Source organism: Globicephala melas, chromosome 18 (assembly GCF_963455315.2).
Source record: "Globicephala melas chromosome 18, mGloMel1.2, whole genome shotgun sequence".
In the NCBI taxonomy this organism is placed as follows: domain Eukaryota; kingdom Metazoa; phylum Chordata; class Mammalia; order Artiodactyla; family Delphinidae; genus Globicephala; species Globicephala melas.
The window spans coordinates 4,803,871-4,825,461 of record NC_083331.1 but is presented as its reverse complement, the minus strand read 5'-3'; the positions used below and the strand labels follow the sequence as shown (position 1 = coordinate 4,825,461).

The following is a 21,591-nucleotide window of genomic DNA, read 5'->3' as shown; positions in this document are numbered from 1 at the left end:
TCTGCATCCCCAGTTAATGACCGTCAGGTGACCCATTCATTGTGGATGAAACATCTAGCCGTAGAGCTCACTGAGGTTGGTGGACATTTGAAATGCCAGCTGGGAATTTTTTTTTTTTTTTGTAAAGCATGGATCATTTTATTCAAGGTTTATTCATAAATCTGACAATATCTTCTCACGATACTATAGAAGAGCACCAGAAGAAAACTGACACAGCGGTATGATTGAATACTCCTGGAAAAAAGGGCCCCAGCTTTTGAATAAAGGAATAAAATATACGGAGGAAAGTTCAGTATCTCTAGAATAAAAAGAGCACTCTTACGGCGCATCTGCGGTGGGGGCCGCTGATGCACCTGACGACCTGGAGATTTGCCCCCAGACACCGCCTGCCTCCTGGCGGTTTCCTTGGGCTCATGCAGTCATTCAGCACGTACAGTCAGCCCTCCGTATCCACAGGTTCCACATCCGTGGCTGCAACCAAACATGACTAAAAATACTCAAAAAAGAAAAAATTGCCAGAAAGTTCCAAAAAGCGACTGTGCCAGGCAACTATTTATATATCACTTCCATCGTATTAGGTATTATAAGTAATCTAGAGATGATTCAAAGTGTACAGGAGGATGTGCATAGGTTATGTGCGAACACGACAGCTTTTTATATAAGGGACGTGAGCATCCTCGGAGTTTGGCGTCCATGCCAGGTGTCCTGGAACCAGTCCCGCGTGGATACCGAGGACGGCTGTACGTACTAAGACAGGCTGTAGGCGGTAGTGTGGGGAGCACAGCAGTGAACGAAGTAGACAAGTGACGTTTTCTCATGAAGCTTACGTTCCAGTGAGGAAAGACTGAGTGTTCGTGTGTAGATCAGTGTATGTCAGCAGTGAATCTCTTTAAAAGGCAAGGTCGTGGGTTTGAAAGGATGGGATGTGCCGTTGACAGAGTGGACAGGGAAGGCCTCGCCGAGAAGTAAATGAACTGGCATCGTCTGAGGGAGAGGATCCCACCCGGGGCGGGGGCTGCGGGGAGGGCGCGCCCGGCGTTTACAGGAATGGCAGGGAGGCCCGTGCGGTTGGGACAGGGAGCGCAGGAAGCGGGGCGGGTGCTGTGGGCAGGGGTGGGTGGGGGCCTGGTGCCGGGGGCTCTGCAGCGAGGTGGGGGCCGCGGAGGGCTGTGGGCAGAGGAGCGCCGCGGCCTGACTTCCATGTTTTAAGGGGCAGGGGCAGCAGCGGGGAGGGCGGTCAGGAGGCTGGGACCTGATCCAGGTGAGAGATGAGGGCGTGTCAGGGGCAGGGTGATAGACAGCGAGGGAGAAGGTGGAGTGCTTGGATCCTGCTGATTTTTAGAGGGCGAACAGTGGGATCTGCTGAAAAAGAAGGGTCAGAGATCACTCAGCTGTCTGGGCCTGAGCGCCAGAGGGTGTATGTGAGGACAGGACACGGGAGGACAGAGTGGGGAGCAGGGCAGGTGGAATTCAGCTCTGGCCGTGCTGATGAGGGTGCCCGCTGGGTATCTGCGTGGAGGGGCTGGGTGGGCAGTTAACTCTGCAAGGGTGGCGTTCTGGGGGGGCTGGGGGGGCTGGGGGGTTGAAGCCATAGCCACAGACCTGCGGGGGAGGGAGGTGAGAACGTGCGCCTCCCATCACTTTCCATAGTTTGCTGTTCATTCCCCCCACCCATGTCACTGGTCGACGATGGGCGTGGTTGGTGGTGACGGGTAGGAGGGGTGGGTTACCCAGCCCAGGGGGATCAGAGCTGGACCAGAGGGAGCTTCCAGTCTGAACAAACGCCCCAGGTGATGCTCGAGCAGGTGCCCCAGGGAGCCTTCTCTGAGAAGCGCCGCCTAAGGCACCGCATCCTCTTCTCTCATTGACGAGCCACACACACCTACCTCTCTGAGTTCTTGATTCTCTCGTGTTTCTCAGCAAACCCAGATGAGATGAACGGGTCCTCTCATCACTTCCTCAGACACTTCTCAGGTCTACCTGTCATGTGGATGGTAGGAGGGACACATTATGGCGGACAAGCAACTAAAAAATCAAAGTGCCCCTTCTAAGTGCAGCGTTCATAGCCGTAAGTCAGACCACACGCGCCTGACGCTTCAGCTCACCTTCGGCTGCAGTGCAGCACCTGCCTTGTGAGCGATGGATGTAGTTTATGAGGCCACTTTAATGTCAGGGCATTTCCTTTCTGAGAGTCCCAGTTCATTCTTCCAGGGGGTCAGCTGTCTTCCTGGAGGGTCCCCTTTCCCATAACAGTGTTCTTACCTTTTGTAGACCGTCAGATGTATTGATGAGTTGTTCACTACGTTCATGAAGAGGTGTTTGTTGAGTCACCAGGGATTCAATGTTCTGCATCGTCCTAAATAAAGCCTTAGGGTGTATCTGCTTTTGGAGCTAGCACTGTGAGATCCATGGGGAACGGAGTCAGCTAAGATAACTTTTAAGTTTCCTGTGCATGGACCTGCAGTGTTCACAGGTGAGGTTCCCACAGGCTCACACACGCCCTCCATGTTCCACGGCACCGACCCATGGGAATAAGTGATCAGACTTCAGTGAGCTTTTCTCCCTGCTTTTTAGGATGGCTGCTCTTTTGCTAAAGAGGTTAACATTACAAACTATAAAAACGGAAAATACTTGCATTAGAAGACGTCTGGGTAAATACGTCGCACAGAAGACGGCGCTGGCGGGGCCATCCCACATTGCCTCTGCCCCAAGGCTGTCCTGCCTCATTCACGCAGAAGCTTTTAGTACTGAAGACACCCAGGACAAGAGAGAAAAGAAAAAAAAGAATGAAACAGCTTTTCGTAACGTTGGAAGAAAAATTAACGAGCGCATCATTCAGGTGCTGGACGAGAAGGGCAACGACCTGGGCCCCATGCACCGAGCGAACGTGATCAGGCTCATGGCCGAGCAGGACCTGCGGCTGGTGCCAAGGGACCCCGGCGCCCAGCCCCCGCAGTACCAGCTCATGACGGGCACGCAGATCTACCAGGAGCGGCTCCGGCTCAGAGGGATGGAGAGGGCCGAGCCCAAGCCTGGTAGGTACCTTGCTGTCTGCCCCCGAGGTCCTCAGGACTGCACATCCGCAGCTGAGGTCAGGCATTTGCCAGGGCCCCTGTGACAACAGGCCAGTGAGAAGCTGAGACGTCCTTTCACCACCGTTTCCAGTGTCTTTTTCGTCCACTTATTTCTATCCCTTTTTTTCTATTTTCCTTGCTACTCTTGTGTCTGTCATGTCTTCCTCTACACCTGTGTAAAATGAGGGGAAAACAAGGTGACCACCACCAAAATAATGGGAACCCCTTAACCCCCCCGACGGCTGCCTGGCCTTCCACTGCGCAAGGGCATGACGACGTGGACAGGTGGGGTGGGCTCCTGGTCCTGTCCTGGGCCGCTCACCTGTCGGGGCGCCCTCCTCCCCTGCTCCCATCATCTCTAAGCGGGGCGGGGGGGGGCGGGTGTGTGTGTGCGTGTGCAGTTAATCACACGGAAGCACTCCCTAACTCTGAAGTGATTCCTGGAGCGTGCCCCACGCCCGTTTCGTCACAGTAAGGGTAGGAACGCTCACGTGATGTGCCAACTCACTTGTCATTTAAACCGTACAGAAGCTGTGAGTTGGATATTAAGTGAAGAGGTTTGCTTTTCATGATTCCTAGTAAGTGCTGATCATTACAGAAAACACACTGGGACAGAGGTCAGAAGGCTGGCTCCAGAGCTGCACAGTAAGGCCACGTGTCAATTTTCTGACACCACATTTAACAACAGAGATGTTGACTGGAAAACAAAAACTATCCACAGAGGCCAGCTAGGGTGATAAGGACATCAAACTATGTCACGTTTACAACAAAAAGGTGGACAGCCTGAGAAGCTTGGTTCAGAGATGGCTGAAGGGCTGACAGAGAACTCAGACCAGCTGGTAGGAGCTGTAAGGAAGCAAAGAGGTGTTAATAAAAGAACTCCTTTTTAGAAAAATTAATTTAAAGAAGAAAAAATATAAGAAAAGAAAGCCTAAAGAAAAAACATAATAAACACCTGTTACCCACCATCCAAAATAAGAATGAGGATTAACTGGTTCCTTTTAAAGAACCACTTCTTTGTTCTTTCATCCGACAATGGTAATGATAAACAGAAGCATTCCATGTTGAAATACTCTTACTTGGCAGGTAAAAAATTGGTATTTTACCTGTGTCTGTCTCCCGTGTTTGAATGTTTACTGGCATGTGAAACTACTGGACAGGAGGACTTGTAGGCCCTCTGTAGCAACGTAGACTTAGGACGAGCATGTGATGAAGCACAGGCCTCACACAGACTAGCGCCAAGTCTCACTCTTTCAAACCAGGACCCACCCTGACAAAGGAACTGACTTTTTCTTCAAATATTGGACAACATGATTTGGACACAAAGAGTAAACAGATTCAGCAGTGGATCGAGAAAAAGTACAAAGTTCAAATTACAATAAAGAAAGGGAAGACTACAGAAGAGCCAGAAAACAAAATGGTGAGTAAAAGCAGGTGTGACTGACTGCCTGTGTGTTTTTGTTTTCTTTCTGATCTTAAAAATACAACTGTAGAAAATCTGGGGAATGTAAAGACAAAGAAAAGTAACTACTAATCCTACCCAGTGACGATAGTAGCTTTCCAATTTGTTTTTCAAAATGCAAAATGTACACGTTACTTTTTCCATTGTAGCATCAATACTTCACCACATGAAAACACTCTAGTTCACAGGGCTTCCCTGGTGGCGCAGTGGTTAATAATCCGCCTGCCAATACAGGGGACACGGGTTCGAGCCCTGGCCAGGAAGATCCCACATGCCGCGGAGCAGCTAAGCCCGTGCGCCACAACTACTGAGCCTGCACTCTAGAGCCCAAGAGCCACAACTACTGAGCCTTGTGCTCTAGAGCCCGCGAGCCACAACTACTGAGCCCTGTGCTCTAGAGCCCACGAGCCACAACTACTGAAGCCCGCGCACCTAGAGCCCATGCTCCGCAATAAGAGAAGCCACTGCAATGAGAAGCCCGCGCACTGCAACAAAGAGTAGCCCCCGCTAGCCGCAACTAGAGAAAGCCCGCGTGCAGCAGCAAAGACCCAACGCAAAACTAAAAATAAATTTATAAAAGAAAAACTCCTTTATAACTTACAGGATATATGCTATTCTGTTTTACAAATTGTAGAGGATCCAGTACTTAAATAGGAAAGTTAGAAACGTTATGGGTTCATCTTCTAAAGTCTGTTTCCTCTTTATAAAGGCCTATAAGCAGCATTCCATATAAAGTCAAATTGTCTTCCAGAAAGTGGCTAGCAGTTTACAGTCCCAGGATAAGTCTGTGGACTATCTACTTTGCTTTTGGAGTTAGACAACTTGCAGCATCTAAAAGGCAGCATTTATTCCAGCAGTTTTCAACCTTAGTTCCACGTTAGAATGACTCAGGCCTAGGGCCCGGCCCAGCCCAGCGCAGCTGACCCAGAATCTCTAGAACTGAGTTGTCTGTATTTTTCTAACCACCCCAATGACTCTGTGAATGAGTGCTGGGAACGGCACTGGGCTGACAACCTGGGGGAAAGGAGGGGTTCTGCCAGTGCCCAAACCCACTGCTTTGCACTTTTTTCGAGAGGGTGGTCTGGCCAAACAGCCCCTCAGTGCCTTGACGGGATTTAAAACTATCAAGCCTTTAGTGCATTAGCCTAGTTACATGGAGTTTGTATAACTGCCTGCTTATTGTACAGGTTTCAGTCAACTTAACCAGGTATGTACGATTCGATTCAGCAAATCCCTTAAACAGCAATTCAAGCATGCTGGTTTTTATGCGTATTAGAGCATTACCACGGGGAAGAATCAAAGATGTTGGTTTTAAATTAGTCTTCGGCTGTTTTCCTTTTCTAGGAGGAGATATGTAATCAAATACTGCAGACTATGCCTGGAATAGCTACCTTCTCATCCAGGCCACAGCCCATCAGACGGGGCAAGGCTGTGATGTGTGTGCTTCGTCCCTTGAGCCAAAAGGAAGACAATGCGTGCAGATCAGCTCTGGGGACCCAGAGGGGAGACGCTCTGAACAGAGGAAATGGAAACGACGGAGCATCCAATGCTCTGCACCAGTGATTTTAATAAAAACGTGCTTCTGAGAGAAAATAACTGAGCTGGCTGGTCTGCGGTCCTTCAAACAAAGCAGTCTGGTGTGTAGCTGGGGCCAGCGTCGCCACGGCAGAGGGCACCTTGCCTTTAGTGCAGTTCAGAAGGCAGTTCAGTCTCCCCATTTCTGGGCAAAGACACGCCCTGGTCCTGTGTCCTTTTAGGAGGGAGGTACCCACTGAGCCGAGAGGCCAGACTCCGTTTTTCATGAGACGGTCTCACCTTTGGGAATAAGGAAGACAGATTACAGGCAGGCCTCTGTATCTGCGGGTCAACCAACAGCTGATCAAAAATATTTTAAAAAAAGAAAAATCCAGAAAGTTCCAAAAAGCAAAATTTGAATTTACCATGTGCCAACAATTTACATAGCATTTTCATTGTATTAGGTATTGTAAGTAACATAGAGATGATTTAAGGTATATGGAAGATGTGCGGAGGTTATATGCAAATACAGCTGACCCTTGAACTTGGGGGGGGTTAGGCACATGGACACCTGCGCAGTCGAAAATCCTCATATAACTTTACTTGGGCACCTGCGGATTTTGGTATCCTGGGGGTTCCTGGAACCAATTCCCCATGGATACCAAGGGACGACTGTAACTCGAATTCAAAATCAAAACTACTGGAGTCGTATACCTATCAGGTATACAACGATCGCAGTATATACAACAACAAAACTACTGTCGTGAAGTAAGAAAGTGAAATCCACACAATTGCTTTGCATAGTAGTACAGCCTCACACAGTAATAAGTAGTTGAAAATATGTAAATAGATTGCATCTAGTTTAAGCCAATTTATGTTTTAAAGTTAACAGCTTGCTAAGTCTCAACTTACTTTGAGCTTCATTTTTTTCTTGTCAGGGTCATGCACAACAGCATGCCTGCTGAGGCTCTGCTACAATGAAGGAAAAAGAAAAACAGTTTTATTTGTAAAACACTGCCACTTGGTATTTGGTGTCTGCTAATATGAAAACCCCATGAGTCATTTAAATAAACGGACAGCCTTCTTTCTGTTACATTCTCTGTTGAGGGATCTGACTTCTACCACTGGAGCGGAACTGTCCCTTAAATCTTGGACTAAAATCACTGCCTTTTCCAAGGACCCAGGTTAGGAATGTATACATTTTCACCACGTGTGCCTGTGGCTTCCTAGTTCTTTCATAGTAAGGGGTTTGGGGGGCGAGTTCTGAAAACCCTTCCGAGCTGAAGGAGGCTCTTCTAACTGAATCTGTGTCATCAGCATCGCCAAACACCAGTGGAAAATCTGACCCAAGTCCTGCTGTCCTCAGCACGAACACTGACCACCAGCAGTTCCGTGGTTTTCTCACGGTCTGGGCTGTGCTAAGCCAGCCTCACCCCAACTTCAGTCTCTACCATTGTTCACACGAGCGCCTGTGAGAGCACCAACCGGGCGCGGGTCCTCAGAGCCGCATGGGCCCCTCCACCTGGGGTCACGGTCTCCAAGTCTAGACCAGTGTCCCGAAGCTCTAAGGTCCCCCATGTCCTTGTCTCTTGCTCCCCTTCTCAATCCCCAGATGATGGCAGCCCAGAAGGACACCCCAAATATCAACAGACTCATAAATAATAAGCACATGGTACCAGAGGCCACTGGGTCTCAAATTCCATCACGTAAGAATCACCTGGAAAGTTCGTTAGAACAAAAATGACTGGGCCCATCCCCCGAACTTCTGATTCAGGGGGTCTGGATGTGCATTGCTCGCAAGTTCCCTGGCGATGCTGAGGGCCAGACTTTGAGCACAGCACTGGCAGGGGCGAATCTGTCTGCTCGCAGAGTCTGGTGAAGAACCACTCCTGCTGGAGCAGGAGTGAAGGGCCCGAGTCCCCCCCAGCCTCCCATCTGCCGCCTGGGGCCAGGCTCCCTGGAGCCCAGCAGCCCCCAAGGACGGCGCCCGGGCGGGCGCTCACCTTCATGGCAAATGCCTTGCCGCAGCTGGCGTGCTCACACACGAACGGGCGCCACTCCTCGTGGAACGAGAGGATGTGGCTCTGGAGGTTGAACACGGTGGTGTAGGTGCGGCCACAGCCTTCCCTGGGGCACCGACACACGTCCCTCTCCGGGGCGTGAATTCTCATATGCTGCTTCAGGAAATCCTTGCGCTTAAACGTCTTCTGGCACACGTCACATGTTACGTCCTCTGCGGGAGCAGACTAGCAAACTGAGCCCACTTCCCATGTGTTACCATACAGGAAAAACTAATTTGGAATGTATCAAGCGACATATTCGATGCCCAAAACCTTATGATGACACATAGATCAGAAATCTGGGAGGAAACTAACTCCAGTGTGCCTCAATTTTTCCAAGTTCCTACATGGCATGAAGTCCCTGTTTTTGTCTGCAAGCAGCAGGGGTTCTCCACCCGGAGGTGCAGCAAGGGGAGGGAGTTAAACGGACCGGTTTTCTTCCGTGTCCCCCAACACACAGGGCACGCTTCCCAGACTGCCCCGCAGACATCAGCCAGGGCCTCCCCGGAGGCCTCACCTGCCCGAGCCTTTAATATGTGCACAGGCCTCGGCCCAGGACCACAGATCTCTGCTCACGTGTCAAACAGCTGAGGTACCCTGGACTTCCCAGACACACTATAGAAACTCTGTACTTTCAAGTTCACATTTAACGTTTCACCCTTTAAAAGCACTCAGTCAGTTCCACAGGGGCAGATATTCATATGCCCCTCATGCCTGCCTTACCTTTATGGGCTTCTCTCACATGTTTCAGAAGCTCTGTCCATGTTTTTGCCACAAAAGAACATTCTTTTTGACACATATAGCCTATTCCAAAAAAAAAAAACCAGATTGGTGCATGGCCTTTTGTGAATACTCGGCATAAACACCAATCATAATTAGACTGAAAGGAAAATAATTATCAAAAAATCAAGCAAATTATCAAAAAAAAATTAGACTGCAAGGTAGCTATGAAAACTAAGAAAAGTTTATTTTACAGTAAAACCAAACAACTGCATGTCAAGGTCCTTCATATAGGCTCTCCCTTCAGCAGGGCTTCAGGAGGAGGCCCTCCCTCTCCTGTTCTCAGTGGGCTGGGTACACGGCCCACGAACTCCCAGCTGCTGTGATGCACTCCCCCAACTCCGCCTCCATGGCTCAAGGCCCCTTTCCCCTCCCCGAGCTTTACCTTTGCCTCTTTTTTTACTCAGCCCTTTGCCCTGGATAAACCACCAAGGATAACCTTGCCCGCCCCCCGCTTCCTGTAGTGCCAATATCTTGTAAATTTCATGCTGCAAAAAAGAACTAGGAAGAAGCAGCTAAGGGAAAAAAGAAAAGATTCCAGAGAAAAACTGTGAACAAAAATGGACACTGTGCAAAGCACTTGAACTGGATTAGTCAGTGTAACAGTCAGCCTGAGCTTCACCCAGTTAAATACCAGAGAGAAACTAAAAGACTCAACTACTAGTCTCTTGTCTTTTAAAAAAAAAAGGGGGGACTTTCCTGGTGACGCAGTGGTTAAGAATCCACCTGCCAATACAGGGGAGACAAGTTCGAGCCCTGGTCCGGGAAGATCCACAGCCCGTGGAGCAACTAAGCCCGTGCGCCACAACTACTGAGCCTGTGCTCTAGAGCCCACGAGCCACAACTACTGAGCCCACGTGCCACAACTAACGAAGCCTGCGCGCCTAGGGCCTATGCTACCCAACAAGAGAAGCCACCGCAAGGAGAAGCCCGCGTACCACAACAAAGAGTAGCCCCCGCTCGCCGCAACTAGAGAAAACCCGCGCACAGCAACGAAGACCCAACGCAGCCAAAAATAAATAAATAAATACATTTTTTTTTAAGTCACATAAATTCTAAGGTTTGGGAAACTGGAATATGTATCAAAAATCCTTCATGGAAACAGAAGAGATTCAAGCTGTTGGCTTAATCAAGTCTTTCTGAAAAAAGTTACAACCTGATTACTCCAAAAACCTCAAACTATAATCCAAGTCCTTTGAATGCCAACAAGGAAAGGAAAGAGAAGAGGTTAAAAGCAGCTGAAGCAGCAAAGCCACTGCTGGAGTTCCAACCCTTTCACAAGGAAGAAGCATAAGCAGGCACGGCTGTAAACAATAAACGTTAACTCTCAACAGCAACAACAAGGAGTGGAAGGGCAGACACGACACCCAGCACCTCTTTGGTCAAGAGCATAAAACCTGAACAGGCAGATGGAGCCCCTGCCCAAGCAGTTTCGGCTTCTTGGGATGACCACAGACTCGAGCAGTCAGAGAATTAACACGCTCTACTGCTGGTGTGCCCGTCAGAGCGGGCACCAGTACATACCCTCGTGGACCTTCCCGTGTCGCTTCAGACTGCTGGGGGAGGCAAAGTGTTTTCCACATCCTTCGTGGGTACACCTGGGTCAACAACACACGAGCGTTAGCTGATCCGTTTTCAGACAGAACTGTACTTAAATAGTATGTCGTCCTCATCCTGCCAAAGTTTCCTCTTCCCACAACCAAACCAGTCATAAAAATGGGATTTCAAATTCAGACCTAGTTGTAGATGAAATGCAAGTTACTTCACCAGCCTTGGGCAGAACAAACTGAGAGAAAAAAGTCATTACTTTTTTTTTTGTTTATGTGATCACATTAAACAGTTTTCACCTTTATACCTCTGAAAATATACCGTTTTCATGGCAACAAAAAGATGGCTCGGGTAAACACCTAAGCCATCCTGAGTCATTTGCGTCTAGTTCTTCTAATGATGTTGCCATGGGATGGTGTGAAAAGAAAACAGCAGCAGATGCATGGCCTCTGGGCGCCCCTTCTGCGCTCAGGCCACCAGTGGCACAGGAAGAGGCGGCAGAGCTGCAAGCAGGGACAGGCACTGTCAACGGCAACAAGTCCCAGGCAGGGGACCGCCCAGCCGTGCAAAGCGCCAGCCAGGGCTCGCAGGACGGCCATCAGCAGGTGCCCTTTGCAGGTGTCTTCCAACGCGTCCAGTCACCTCTTCCTGTTCCTCCTGAAACCCTCTCTGATGCAGGCTAAGCCCAGATACCTTTGTTCTACAGGAAAGGAATACTTAGCATCTGCATAAGGACATTTCACGCCACTGAACAGGCTCTATTTGAGTAGTTAAGACATAAGCCTTACCTTCAAGCTTAACCACAATTGTACTAATTTCACAAATTATTCTGAAACACATTAAATCTTTCTGTTAGAGAAACAAAAGCACAAACTTGTGAAATGCCCAATACATAAATGGGCATACACTGTACAACTTAACAGGAAAATGTTGATTAAGAAACTGCTTCTGAGCATTGGTATGCAACCTATGCATTTTAATCTTATCCCCACCTGAACTTTAAGAGGTTTCACCCACGTAAGGTACCTACTTGAACGGCGGTTCGTTGGTGTGCTGGCACTGATGGATTTTCAGCTGCTGATGCTTCTTAAAGGTCTTCTTACAACCTTCAAAACTGCACTGTTTAAGTAAAGGTTTGGTAGTCTCAAAAACAAATCCAGAACAGTTCATAACAGAATCCTCTCAAGATAAAAATATCGCAGAAATTACATACTTGCTACTTTCACCCATTTAGTTACTATAAAATTCAAGAAGCTCTGAAGAGTAACACATATGAAACAGCAAAAACGATTCATTTGGGGTAGTCTACCAATAATATACTTTAATTAGCAAAAAGTCTGCTTTCAAAATAAACCATTATTATGATAGCTAGTGTCAAACTAAATTCAGATATTTGACCAACAAAATTTGGTTGATGAAAATTTTAGACACACAGGCAATAAACATAAAAAAGTCAGAATTTAAGCATATAAAATCATTCATACTTACTACATATTGTTTTTGCTGGTTTTCATGTTTGCGTTCAAAATGTTTCTTCAAGTTTGCTTTTGTGTTGAATTTCTGATCACAGCCACTAGCTGTACAACTGTTGGGAAATTGTGTAAAAACCAAAATATTAACAAACCAAGGGAAGAGAAATTTTAAGATGTGTACATCCTCCCACTTTATAAAAGCTAATTATTCCAAAGTATAATAAAAAATAGTCTTTAACAAATTCCAAAGTGTTAAGCCATACCACATAACGCCTCTCAATTTGACGTGATTATATGTAACGAGAGATGCATTTTCTTGTTAGGCTTCTGAAATTAAGCACAGTGTAGCAGACATTATACAGTGGACAGAGGGAAGACGAAAAACACTAGTTCCAAAAGCCTAAACCCTGCTTAGACTTAAATCATGCTTAAGTTAAACTGTTCTCAGGTTAGAATCTGATAACTTTAATTTTGCTTGAAATGTCTCTACAAACTATATTTCCAAAAAGACCTCAAACAAACAAAACAAACAAACAAAAAAACTGGTTTCAGCTTATCATTAGAGGTAAAAAACAGATATTTACAGAACCATAAACCATTAGGCCCTGTGACATATCACCAAGCCGGTGTAGCTCCCCTTAATGAGTGTTTCTATATCTTGACTTTCAATTATCTAAATTCTTTGTGATTTTTAATATGTGCTCTTTTTGTGATGAGTTTTCATAAGCCGGATGGATGAAGCAGGACTTCCTTTACAAGCCCTCATCTTACCCATCATTCACCGATAAACCCCGAATAACACTCCTATCAGGCACCACGCTATCCACAGGGACAGGCAGAAAAAGGTGCAGAGTGACGGGGGGAGAAATGCCCAGAGGCCACTGGAAGGACACAAGAGGGGTGCTGTGGCAGAGACCACCCACCCCGAGTTCCAACACGTGCTATTTCTGACCTCAGGAACAAAACGCTGACTTTCAGCTGGGTTCACAGCCAACAGAAACAGAGCTTCTTCCAGCCTCCCTTGTGGTCCCACCACTAAGTGCTGGCCCATCCTGCTCAGCTCCCACAGGTGTCTAAAAAGGGGGCACACCTCTTTTGCCCCTCCCTCCATCCCAGTGGCAGGAATGCTTATGTGACAGCTGGAGCTCCGACAGCCATCTTGGACCATGAGGACTGCAGAGGAAGTTAGGAAGAGCCCCTATCCACCTCAGCCTTTCTGCATCTTAGTTATGCAAGAGAAACAGAGACTATCCTGTTTAAGCCTCTATTGGGCTGAGTTTTCCGTCACTCTTGACTTCAATCCTGACACAGACATCTATCCCAACACCACTGTGGGGCGGGACAGGGCCAGGAAAGTCCTGCCAGGAACCAAACAGCAGAGACAGGGGGCGTGAGACACTCTGGCAAAGCTGGGGGTGGGAGTGCTGCTGCCCAGTTAAGAAGAGCTGGACCACCACTTCCTGTCAGAGTCCAGCAAATGGGGCAAGACCACAGAAGTGCCCAGGCACAAAGGTCATTACATAAGCAGTGCTCAAAACCACTGCCCAGCTTTAGGAAAGGAAGCAATCTGGAGGGTGATGTGAGAGAGGGCCGGGGAAACAGACTTCAAGTGAGGCGTGCAGGCCAGCGCCTGAACCGAGACACGGGCAGCTGGGGGAGGGGAGAGGCCCTGAGGGTAAGGACAGCCCTTGCAGACCTTCTGCTGTGGAGGACGGGAGGGAAGAACCAGGAGTCCTGCGGGTCAGCAAGCAGGCAGTGATGCCGCCTGACAAGAACAGGACCAAAGACAAAGCTTGTGGACTGTCAGGGACCTGGGCCCCACGGAACCAGGGAGACAGCCAAATAACGCCGCGCAGCAAGCAGCTGGACTCGGGGATCTGGCGCTAAAGAGAGGGATGTGGGCTGGAGAGCGAGCCGGAAGAGACACTGCAGTCGTCCTGCTCCAGCAGGAGTAGCCCTCGCTGTTCTCTCCAACCCGCGCATCCACATCCACCCCCATTTTTATTTAAGACTTAGTGTTTTAAATAGTATACGGCCACTTAGCTCAGAAACCAGAGGCCTGGAGAGGGACACAGCTGCATGGTTCCTTCCAGCCCTGCCCCTACCCACCCAGGACTCCCACCACTCCCAAGACAGGCAACAACGTTCTTTAGTTTTGCTATGTAGCCTTTAGGATTTCTTTACACAAACAGAAGCAAATACAAATAGAGGACTTGTTGTCTACCTCCCCTGCTCCTTTTTACACACAAACAGGTAGCCCGAAATACACCCTCTTCGGAACCTTGGTTTTTCAACTAATAAGCCCCAGAGATTTTCTTAGTTTCACAGGGAACGCCTGCATTCCTTTTTCCCCTCTGTATAGTATTCCACGGGTGTGGATATACTTTACCTGGTCCTTCCTGATGAGCAGGAGGGCTGCTCCCATCTGTGACTTAACAAGCCCTCCAGGTGATTCTGATGGACCCCAAATTTGAGATCCACTGCTTTAAAGTAGCTGGTTTAAAAGAAAAGCAGTAATATCTACCTTTTCAGAGATAATGAGCAACTCTGTCAGAGAAGAATGAAATTAACACTGGCATGGCAGAGGAGTGGGGGCTTAATTGAAAGAAAGAGAAGATAAACTGTTAAAGCTCTACTTCCTCGTTCATATGTCTCTTCTCCCAGCAGCTGACTGGTTCGTAAAGACCCTGATGATACAGAGCCCAGAATCTGCCAGGGAACCATGTTCCATCTGGTCTGAACTTTACGAGGTTGATTTCCCATTTAGGATACACTTTAAAGGGAGACGAGAGGATGCAAACTCAAGACAACTTCGGATGAACGCGTCCCTGAAGTTATCACACGCAATGACCCACAAGGCCCCAACGCTCTTTGCACATTCCAAACCCTGTCTCAGGAGATGCAGGCCAAAGCAGCTCCGCTTTCTTCACCTCGAAGGTCATCAGCCAATTTTCTGTGCCAAACGCCGCCCACTTCAGAGGCCTGAAGACAGTTCTCTACTTACACAAAGGGCTTTTCTCCAGTGTGAACCAGGGCGTGGCGGCTGAGGTGCCAGTCCCTGACGAAGGCCTTGCTGCACCCGTCATGGTCACAAACAAACGGTCTCTAGCAGGAAGGCGACAAAAAGCACGTCAATCCTGCCTGCGTCAGTGGCTCTGGTGTTACTTCAAGCCCTAAACTATCTGATGGGCAAAGCCGTGGACTCTGTCTGTAGAGGTGGTTTCCACCCAGTAAGTGCTGAGCACCTGCTACAGGAGGCCAGGCAAGGATCTCCCGCCTGGGGTTACACGACAACCGAAATGCCGCAGCTGCTCACAAAGTCGCTGCAGCAGGTTCTGTTCCAGGAACACCATGTGAAACCAGCGGGCAGCCTTTACAGTAACCGTACAGTACTGTGAACCTGCTCCTGACCTACACCCGGCTTCAGCAGCGGCCCCCTTAAAGATTTCCTGCCGGCTCTCAGCGCGGCCTGCGCGCACTGATCCTCTCCTTCCGCACAGCATCTCCGCATCCACTCAGAGCCCAGGGCGGGCGGTCTCATCTGGACAAGCCCACTGTCTGCTCAGAGAACGCCCGGCACAGCTACAGAAGAGTGTGTCACATCCGAGAAAGCTCACAGGTGCCCGGACACACACAGCTCACGGCCCGAAGTGCAACCACCACGTGGGACCCGGCAGTTGGGAGGAAGGGCTTCCACTCTGAACCCGTAGGAAAAGCCAAAACATGTCCCCCTTATAACCAGTTCTGTGCACTTAACTATGGAAAACATGCCCCAGAACAGTCCAGGAAGGAGGTACCAAGGCCTCAAAGGACGCTACTGGTAGCAAAGCAGGTGGACAGGAAGACAAGAGCTGCGTTACCAGGGCAGGTGCACAGAACTCTGCACAGCCTGTCATGCAGGACGTTCGAAAAATGTCTGTCAAATTAATGTGAGATTTGGGATGACATGACTCCAAGTTTTCTAGCCTGTGTGAAGGAAGCTGGGAGTGCCAATATCCTAAATACAGCCCACAAGTCTGAAAGGAAACGTGAAGTCTAATCGGGACATCCTGGTAACAGGGCCCAGAATTTAGGGGGGTTGAACGGGCGAGAGGAAAGAGAGGAAGGCGAAGCATAAAGCACGTCATGAAGGAAGCCAGTCACAGGGTAAGAAGAAGCCAAGAGAGTGGGGCAGGTGGAGAACCTCGAGGGCGGGAGAGGAGCCAGGGGAAAGGGTCAGTGAGCGGGACAAGGTCCCGGGGAGGGAACGGTCAGCCTTCAAATGCTGCAGGGGTGAGGGGGGCGGGCAGCGTGAGGACACACAGAGGGATGACCTGTAAGTCAGGAAAGTGCTAGGAGCGGAAGCAGGAGCTGCAGCACCCTGGTTAACGGCCTTCAGCTGAGGCCCTGAGAAGCCAGACTGCCAAATCCTGGGAAACTCGGCCAATTCCTAGGCCTCCATGAGCCGCCCTTTGCTCACGTGTCACCTTCCAAAGGCTTCCTACTGCTCTCAAAACAAAACGCAGGCTCTAAACCCACTGGTACCCTGGCCTACAAATAATCCTCCAGGCGTGCCCCTCAGGCTCCCCTTGAATGGTTCCCCCACCCAATCACGTTGGCCGGCGTCCACCCCCAGGACCACACGCTCCTCTGGCAGTTCTCTCTGCCCGGGCTGTTTCTCCCCCAAATGTCTGCAAGGCTGGGACCTTTCCTTCTCATTCAGGTCAAGAGAGAGGCCTCTCCCGACCACCCTCCTGCAGCCCTCTCTTCACTGCGTCGCATTCCTACTTATTCCGCTGTCCTCCCGCTTAAAGCATAAGGTCCCTGACGGCAGAAGCCTTGCCTGTCGTAACTGCTGCTCTCCGGGCCAGGACGGTACTGAACTATGAATGAACGAACACATGCTGCTTGCAAACCTCCAGTACTCTAAAGTTCTCCTCCATTCCGGTCCCAGGAGGCGGGGCCTTTTAAGGCAGGTTGTGGGTGGGCGTGGGAGGGAGTATTCCAACCTTGCAAATATTTACACGTTATGGGGACGTGGTGACTGGCCACCACTCAAGGTCAAAGAAGGGGAAAGTGTTGCTTAGTGAGCCCTGAGCCCACGGCAAGGATATCTCGGTCCTAGAACTCCCTGTCTACTTCCCCAGGCCTTCCCTGCCCTAAGGCATGGCTGGTTCGCTTGTGCCCCCCGGAGGCCAAAGCTGAACGCGTCTGCGCACCCACACGCGGGACCTTAGGGCAGCGCCCACCTGGCGCGCACCGCACCCCTAGTCCCCGGCCTGGACGCCACGCCCCCCGCGGCCACGCCTTCGGCCTCGTTACCTCCCCCGTGTGCTTGCACAGGTGCGCGTCTAGTTTCCAGGCCTTGTTGTAATTGGCGCTGCAGTCGGGGAAGGAGCAGATGAACCTCTGACGGGGCGCCGGGGGCAGCGAGGCTAGGCTTTCGCCGGCCGCGACGAACGCGTCGGCGATGGTCAGGGACGACACCGCCTCCGCGACAGAGGCCGGCGGCTCCAGGGTGCCCAGGGTCAGGCACTCGGCCACGTGCTGAGCCACGTGCCACGAACCGAGGCCGACCGACCGCTCCGTGAGATCCTACGCGCGGTCCGACTGCACTTCCGGTAGCGCGGCCCCGGCGGGGCGGGGCTGGAGCGCCGGCGTAGTGGCGCATGCTCCGAAAAGCCCCTCGCCGGCCCGCTTTTGCGCATGCTCTGAGAAGCTCCTCGCCGGCCCCCGCCCCTCCCGCCTTGGGGCAGGAGCGGAAACGAGGAAAGAGTGGCCAGGCCCTCATCCTCCCCCGCCCCCAGCAAAAGGTGCCCGCGAGTCGCAGGCCCTGTGATGGACCCCGAGGCGACTGTTAAATGTGTTCCCATCCGCCACCACCCTTTTCGAAGTACTACCCTTGCATGATCTAAACTATCCAGTTCTTACTACAAGCTGGGTTTGTCTTCTTTATGGATTCATTTCCTGCAAGCTCTCTACATGCTCCCTCTGCAAGCCCCCTGGCAGTGCATCCTAAACTTGCTTAAAATCACGTGGAAACCTTTTAAAACTTCCAAGCCCAGAGCATAGAGCATATACCGGACCAATTAAGTCACAGTTTCTGTCACTGGGAAACGGGAATCCATAGTCTGGAAATTCCCCAGGTGATTCCAACGTTCAGACAAGTTTGGGGACCATTGCCCTGAGGCCTTGCTGCTCAGAGTGTGGTCTTCGGGTCAGCAGCATCGTTCGTTAGAAATCGGAACCTCGGACCTGCTTGAATCGGAGAGGTCTCCAGGTGATGTGACGCACCTTGGAATTTGAGAAGCACTGTTCAGAGGCTTGAATGGTATGGGTATCTTTATGGGGACCACATGTTTAAAGGACATCCTTGGACGAGGATAACAATGACAGGATGGCCTGATGTTCCCCCAGGTGTGTACTTTTCACAGACTGCATCACTTTGAATCATTTGGCAAGCCCTTGTCTGATGGTGATGAGCAGTCCCTGCGAAGAAAGTGCAGTTTTGAAAACAAACCAGGACTCTCCCACGAGGACAATGGCCTGTCTTGTCGGGTCCTGAGGACTGGGAGAGGGAGTCTGGGACACGCATCCACATGCTGCTTTTCTCCTTTGCTGGTCCGACCCCTCTTCAGGGGACAAGTCCGCAGACAGCCCTCCTACAACTGTGCACATCTTAAATGGTTTCCCTGGTGCCGGTGCCGGCTACCTCCTCCGCATTCCGCTACCCCCTGGCCGTGGCGGGGTTGCGTGGTAAACCTCTTCCTCTTCCGCCCTGCTCTTGGCCTCCTGACGCACACCGTGCCCCGTGCCTCTGCTCCTGCCTTCCCAACTTCTCCCATCTCCTTAACCAACTGTTCTTCACACCTTCTTCTCGGTACCCACGTCTTCGTGCTCAGCCCTCTGATGTGAGGCGTTGTAGCGGGGAGCACCGACTTTGAGGTCTAGGTCTACATTGACTCCCTGTAGGGCTTTGGATAGGGTTCTTTGAATCTCTTTGCTTACCTTTAAACTGGACCGTTGGAGTCATTCTTGGAGTGAATGCGACCGTATTAACCGATAGTTCCATTTATTACGTGCCACGCCCTGCGCCAAGCACATTTCCTAGCAACTCTTAGCTCTCCCAACAACTCTGCATGTAAAGAAGCTGATACAATCCAGGCCGTGCCTTTTCTTTTTCTTTCTTTCCTATGAACTGATCCATCGTCCACCTCTATCCTCTCTGCAGTTTACTCTTCAATGTGTTGTCAACATCCCACGTTTCTGAATGAGGAGCGGATTTTTTTCTTTTTTTTTTTTTTTGCTGAAGTAAAAAACATCAAGCAGTCACCTCCAACTCAACATTATTTGCAAGTGAAACAGTCTTACCATCTCCACCTGGTTACACTCCCGCCCTCCCGCTTGCTCCCTGCCTTTCTTGCCATTGGCAGTGTGACCCTGTCTGCCACCCACGAAAATGTAGAACAGTGGTTCTCACCCTGGCAGCACACTGGAGTCACCAGGAGCTTCTGAAAAGGATGTCTCTTGGGCCCCACCAGCACCAGTGCAATCAGCCCCTGTCCCTCCTCCTTCCATCTGCCCATCCCTGGCCTGGCCGACTTGTGCACCTGCCTGTCCATTCCCTCCCACCTGCTGCCCAGCTTTGCTTTGCTCTGAGCCTGGACAGCTGAAACAGCCTCTCAACCGCTTTCCTACCTTAACACTCTCCTACCTCTAATCTCTCCGTAAAACACCTGAGACTTTCTAGGTTTAAGTTTGCAAGACTGGCATTTGCAAAGCATTTTTGTTCCTCTTAGCTATTATTCCTACAATTCAAGTAAAAGCACTCAGGTGGGAAATGGGGTCCCCGGGCTCAGGCCCCCTCCAGGCCCTGAATGGGCTTGGTAGTTTGGCAACCCAACTCTGAATCCTGGCTCTACCGTTTACTATTTGGCCTCGAGAGAGAGTTATTTAATTCCTCTGAAGTGTGTGTTATCTGTACAATGGGGATAATGATATCTATGCCACAGTGTTGCTGGGAGATTTATATGAGACAGTTAATTCATGCGAGGTGCTTAGCTCAGGGCTCAACATAATAAGTAATCAAAAATTAGTAGCCTTTATTTTTTTCCCCACTTGCTGCTGGCTTATGCCTTCTATTCTTACCCTTGAGTTGCGGTTGGCAGGCTGCTCTGACAGCTTCCAGTGAACACGGCTTACTGGTATTCACATCCTTGTGTGATTACCCACCCCCTTGGGGTAGACTGGACCCTGTGAATTGTTTCTAACTAATAGCATAAGGCAAAGGTGATCGGATGTGATTAGGTTACAAAACACTGGGACTTTCATCTTCCTAACAGACCTTCATTCCCTTCTGGGCTTGTGCACTGTGACAAAACAGCAACCACACTGGAGAAACCCACAGGGCAAAGAACTGAGGGTGGCCAACAGCCAACTAGGAACTGAGGCCCTCGGTCTAGCAGCCCTGGAGGAACTGAATCCTACCAACGACCATGTGAGCTTAGAAGCAGATCCTGCCCCAGCCAAACCTTGGGATGAGACCTTAACCCTGGCTGACTCCTTCATTGCAGCCTGGGAGAGACCCTGAAGCAGAGAACCTGGGTAAGCCATGCCCAGATTCCTGACCTGCAGAAATTGTGAGATAATAAGTGTGTGTTTGTTTATGCCAATAAATTGGGGGGTGATTTGTCCTGCAGCATAACTAATGCATAGTTACATTACACAAAATAACTCTAGACCTGGTAGTCCTGCGCCCACACTAGGGAGAGGGCATCTGAACAAAGAGGTTTCTGACCAGAGGGAGACCCTGACCCAGCATCAAACCATCACACAAGTTTCTTCCTATCCAAAAATCACACAGTGTGACAAGAACGCATGTAGTTATGGCGATAAATGGACAAAATAGCTTGAATGTGGACTGCCCTTCAATGTGTGGTCCCTTTAATCCCGATTTTATTCTTATCTCCTAATGTTTACTTCTCCCGGTTTTGTCCAGCACAGACAAGGTGGTCAGCTAGGGCCACTGTCCTAGCAGATCAAGCAAAGCACCAGGACATCATCCCTGAAACCCACCTTTAACTTGAAGCTCTGTTCCTTCTTTTATAGGCATGCCATAGAAAGACTTTTGGATTCAGCCCCAATTGCCACTAACTACTTGAGTGTGACTTTGGGCAACTCTCCGCAACCTGCTTTGCCTAGTCTGTGAAATAGAGGAGACCCTGCCCTGCCTTCCTCTCACAGTTGCTATGGGCATCATATGGGAACTTGGCGAGTTAACTGACCTCTCTGAACCTCAGTTCTCCATCAGCCAACTGAGGACAATAGTACCTACTTCACAGATTGTGAGGATTAACAAGAAAATACACGTAAAACCCCTTTGCCAACCATGAAGTGCTAGCCATCTGTAAACTGTTACTGACACTAGGTTCTCAAATATTGGCTCAAACAAAAAGTGAATGAGCCAAGGTCATCCCAAGGATGACCAAGGTAGGATTGAGCAAGAGAGATTCCACCCCTCGGCCACATCCTCAATATAGCCAGTCTCCCCCGTCCCTCAGGGAGCCTCCGGGGTCACTGATCATCTAACCAGTCAGGAGAGGTCCCCCAGGCATCACCTGTACCTTTGTCCTTGCTCCTCTGTCAGCAGAGTCCTCGCCCTCTTGCAGCATCTGTTCTTGGACCGCCTCCCACCCCGCCAT

The 21,591-nt window shown here is 50.0% G+C and overlaps 2 protein-coding genes across 4 annotated transcripts in view; one reads left to right on the top strand and one right to left on the bottom strand.

Moving 5' to 3' along the window:
- Positions 1–7,286, top strand: part of MTIF3 (mitochondrial translational initiation factor 3) — an 11,643-nt gene extending 4,357 nt beyond the window's left edge. Inside the window, exons 2-5 of one of the 3 annotated variants that reach the window (XM_030882626.3) lie at positions 2,272–2,473; positions 2,575–3,035; positions 4,337–4,494; positions 5,881–7,278. In XM_030882626.3, the coding sequence (XP_030738486.1) occupies positions 2,576–3,035; positions 4,337–4,494; positions 5,881–6,099 (837 nt within the window). In that variant the 5' untranslated portion in view covers positions 2,272–2,473; position 2,575 and the 3' untranslated portion in view covers positions 6,100–7,278. Of the gene's footprint in view, positions 1–2,271; positions 2,474–2,574; positions 3,036–4,336; positions 4,495–5,880 lie in introns of all 3 variants that reach the window. The other 2 variants (XM_060287940.2, XM_030882627.3) reach the window with 2 other exon arrangements.
- On the bottom strand, positions 6,079–21,591 carry GTF3A (general transcription factor IIIA). The gene is made up of 10 exons (XM_030882114.2): positions 21,514–21,591; positions 17,213–17,485; positions 14,916–15,016; positions 11,928–12,024; positions 11,470–11,558; positions 10,416–10,489; positions 8,835–8,915; positions 8,055–8,284; positions 6,964–7,023; positions 6,079–6,351 (listed from the first exon to the last, which is right to left on the bottom strand). The coding sequence occupies exons 1-10, from the start codon at positions 21,589–21,591 to the stop codon at positions 6,220–6,222; spliced, it is 1,215 nt and encodes a 404-aa protein (XP_030737974.2). The 3' UTR covers positions 6,079–6,219.

What these genes read in the sequence shown, in the direction of transcription:
- GTF3A (XM_030882114.2), bottom strand. Translation starts at nt 21,591, where the DNA reads ATGGCGGGGTGGGAGGCGGTCCAAGAACAGATGCTGCAAGAGGGCGAG. An exon ending in ACCAACGAACCGCCGTTCAA is followed by an intron (nt 10,490 to 11,469) that starts GTAGGTACCTTA and finishes TTGTTGACCCAG; the next exon opens with GTGTACCCACGAAGGATGTG. An exon ending in AGAAAAAAATGAAGCTCAAA is followed by an intron (nt 6,352 to 6,963) that starts GTAAGTTGAGAC and finishes TTATTCCCAAAG; the next exon opens with GTGAGACCGTCTCATGAAAA.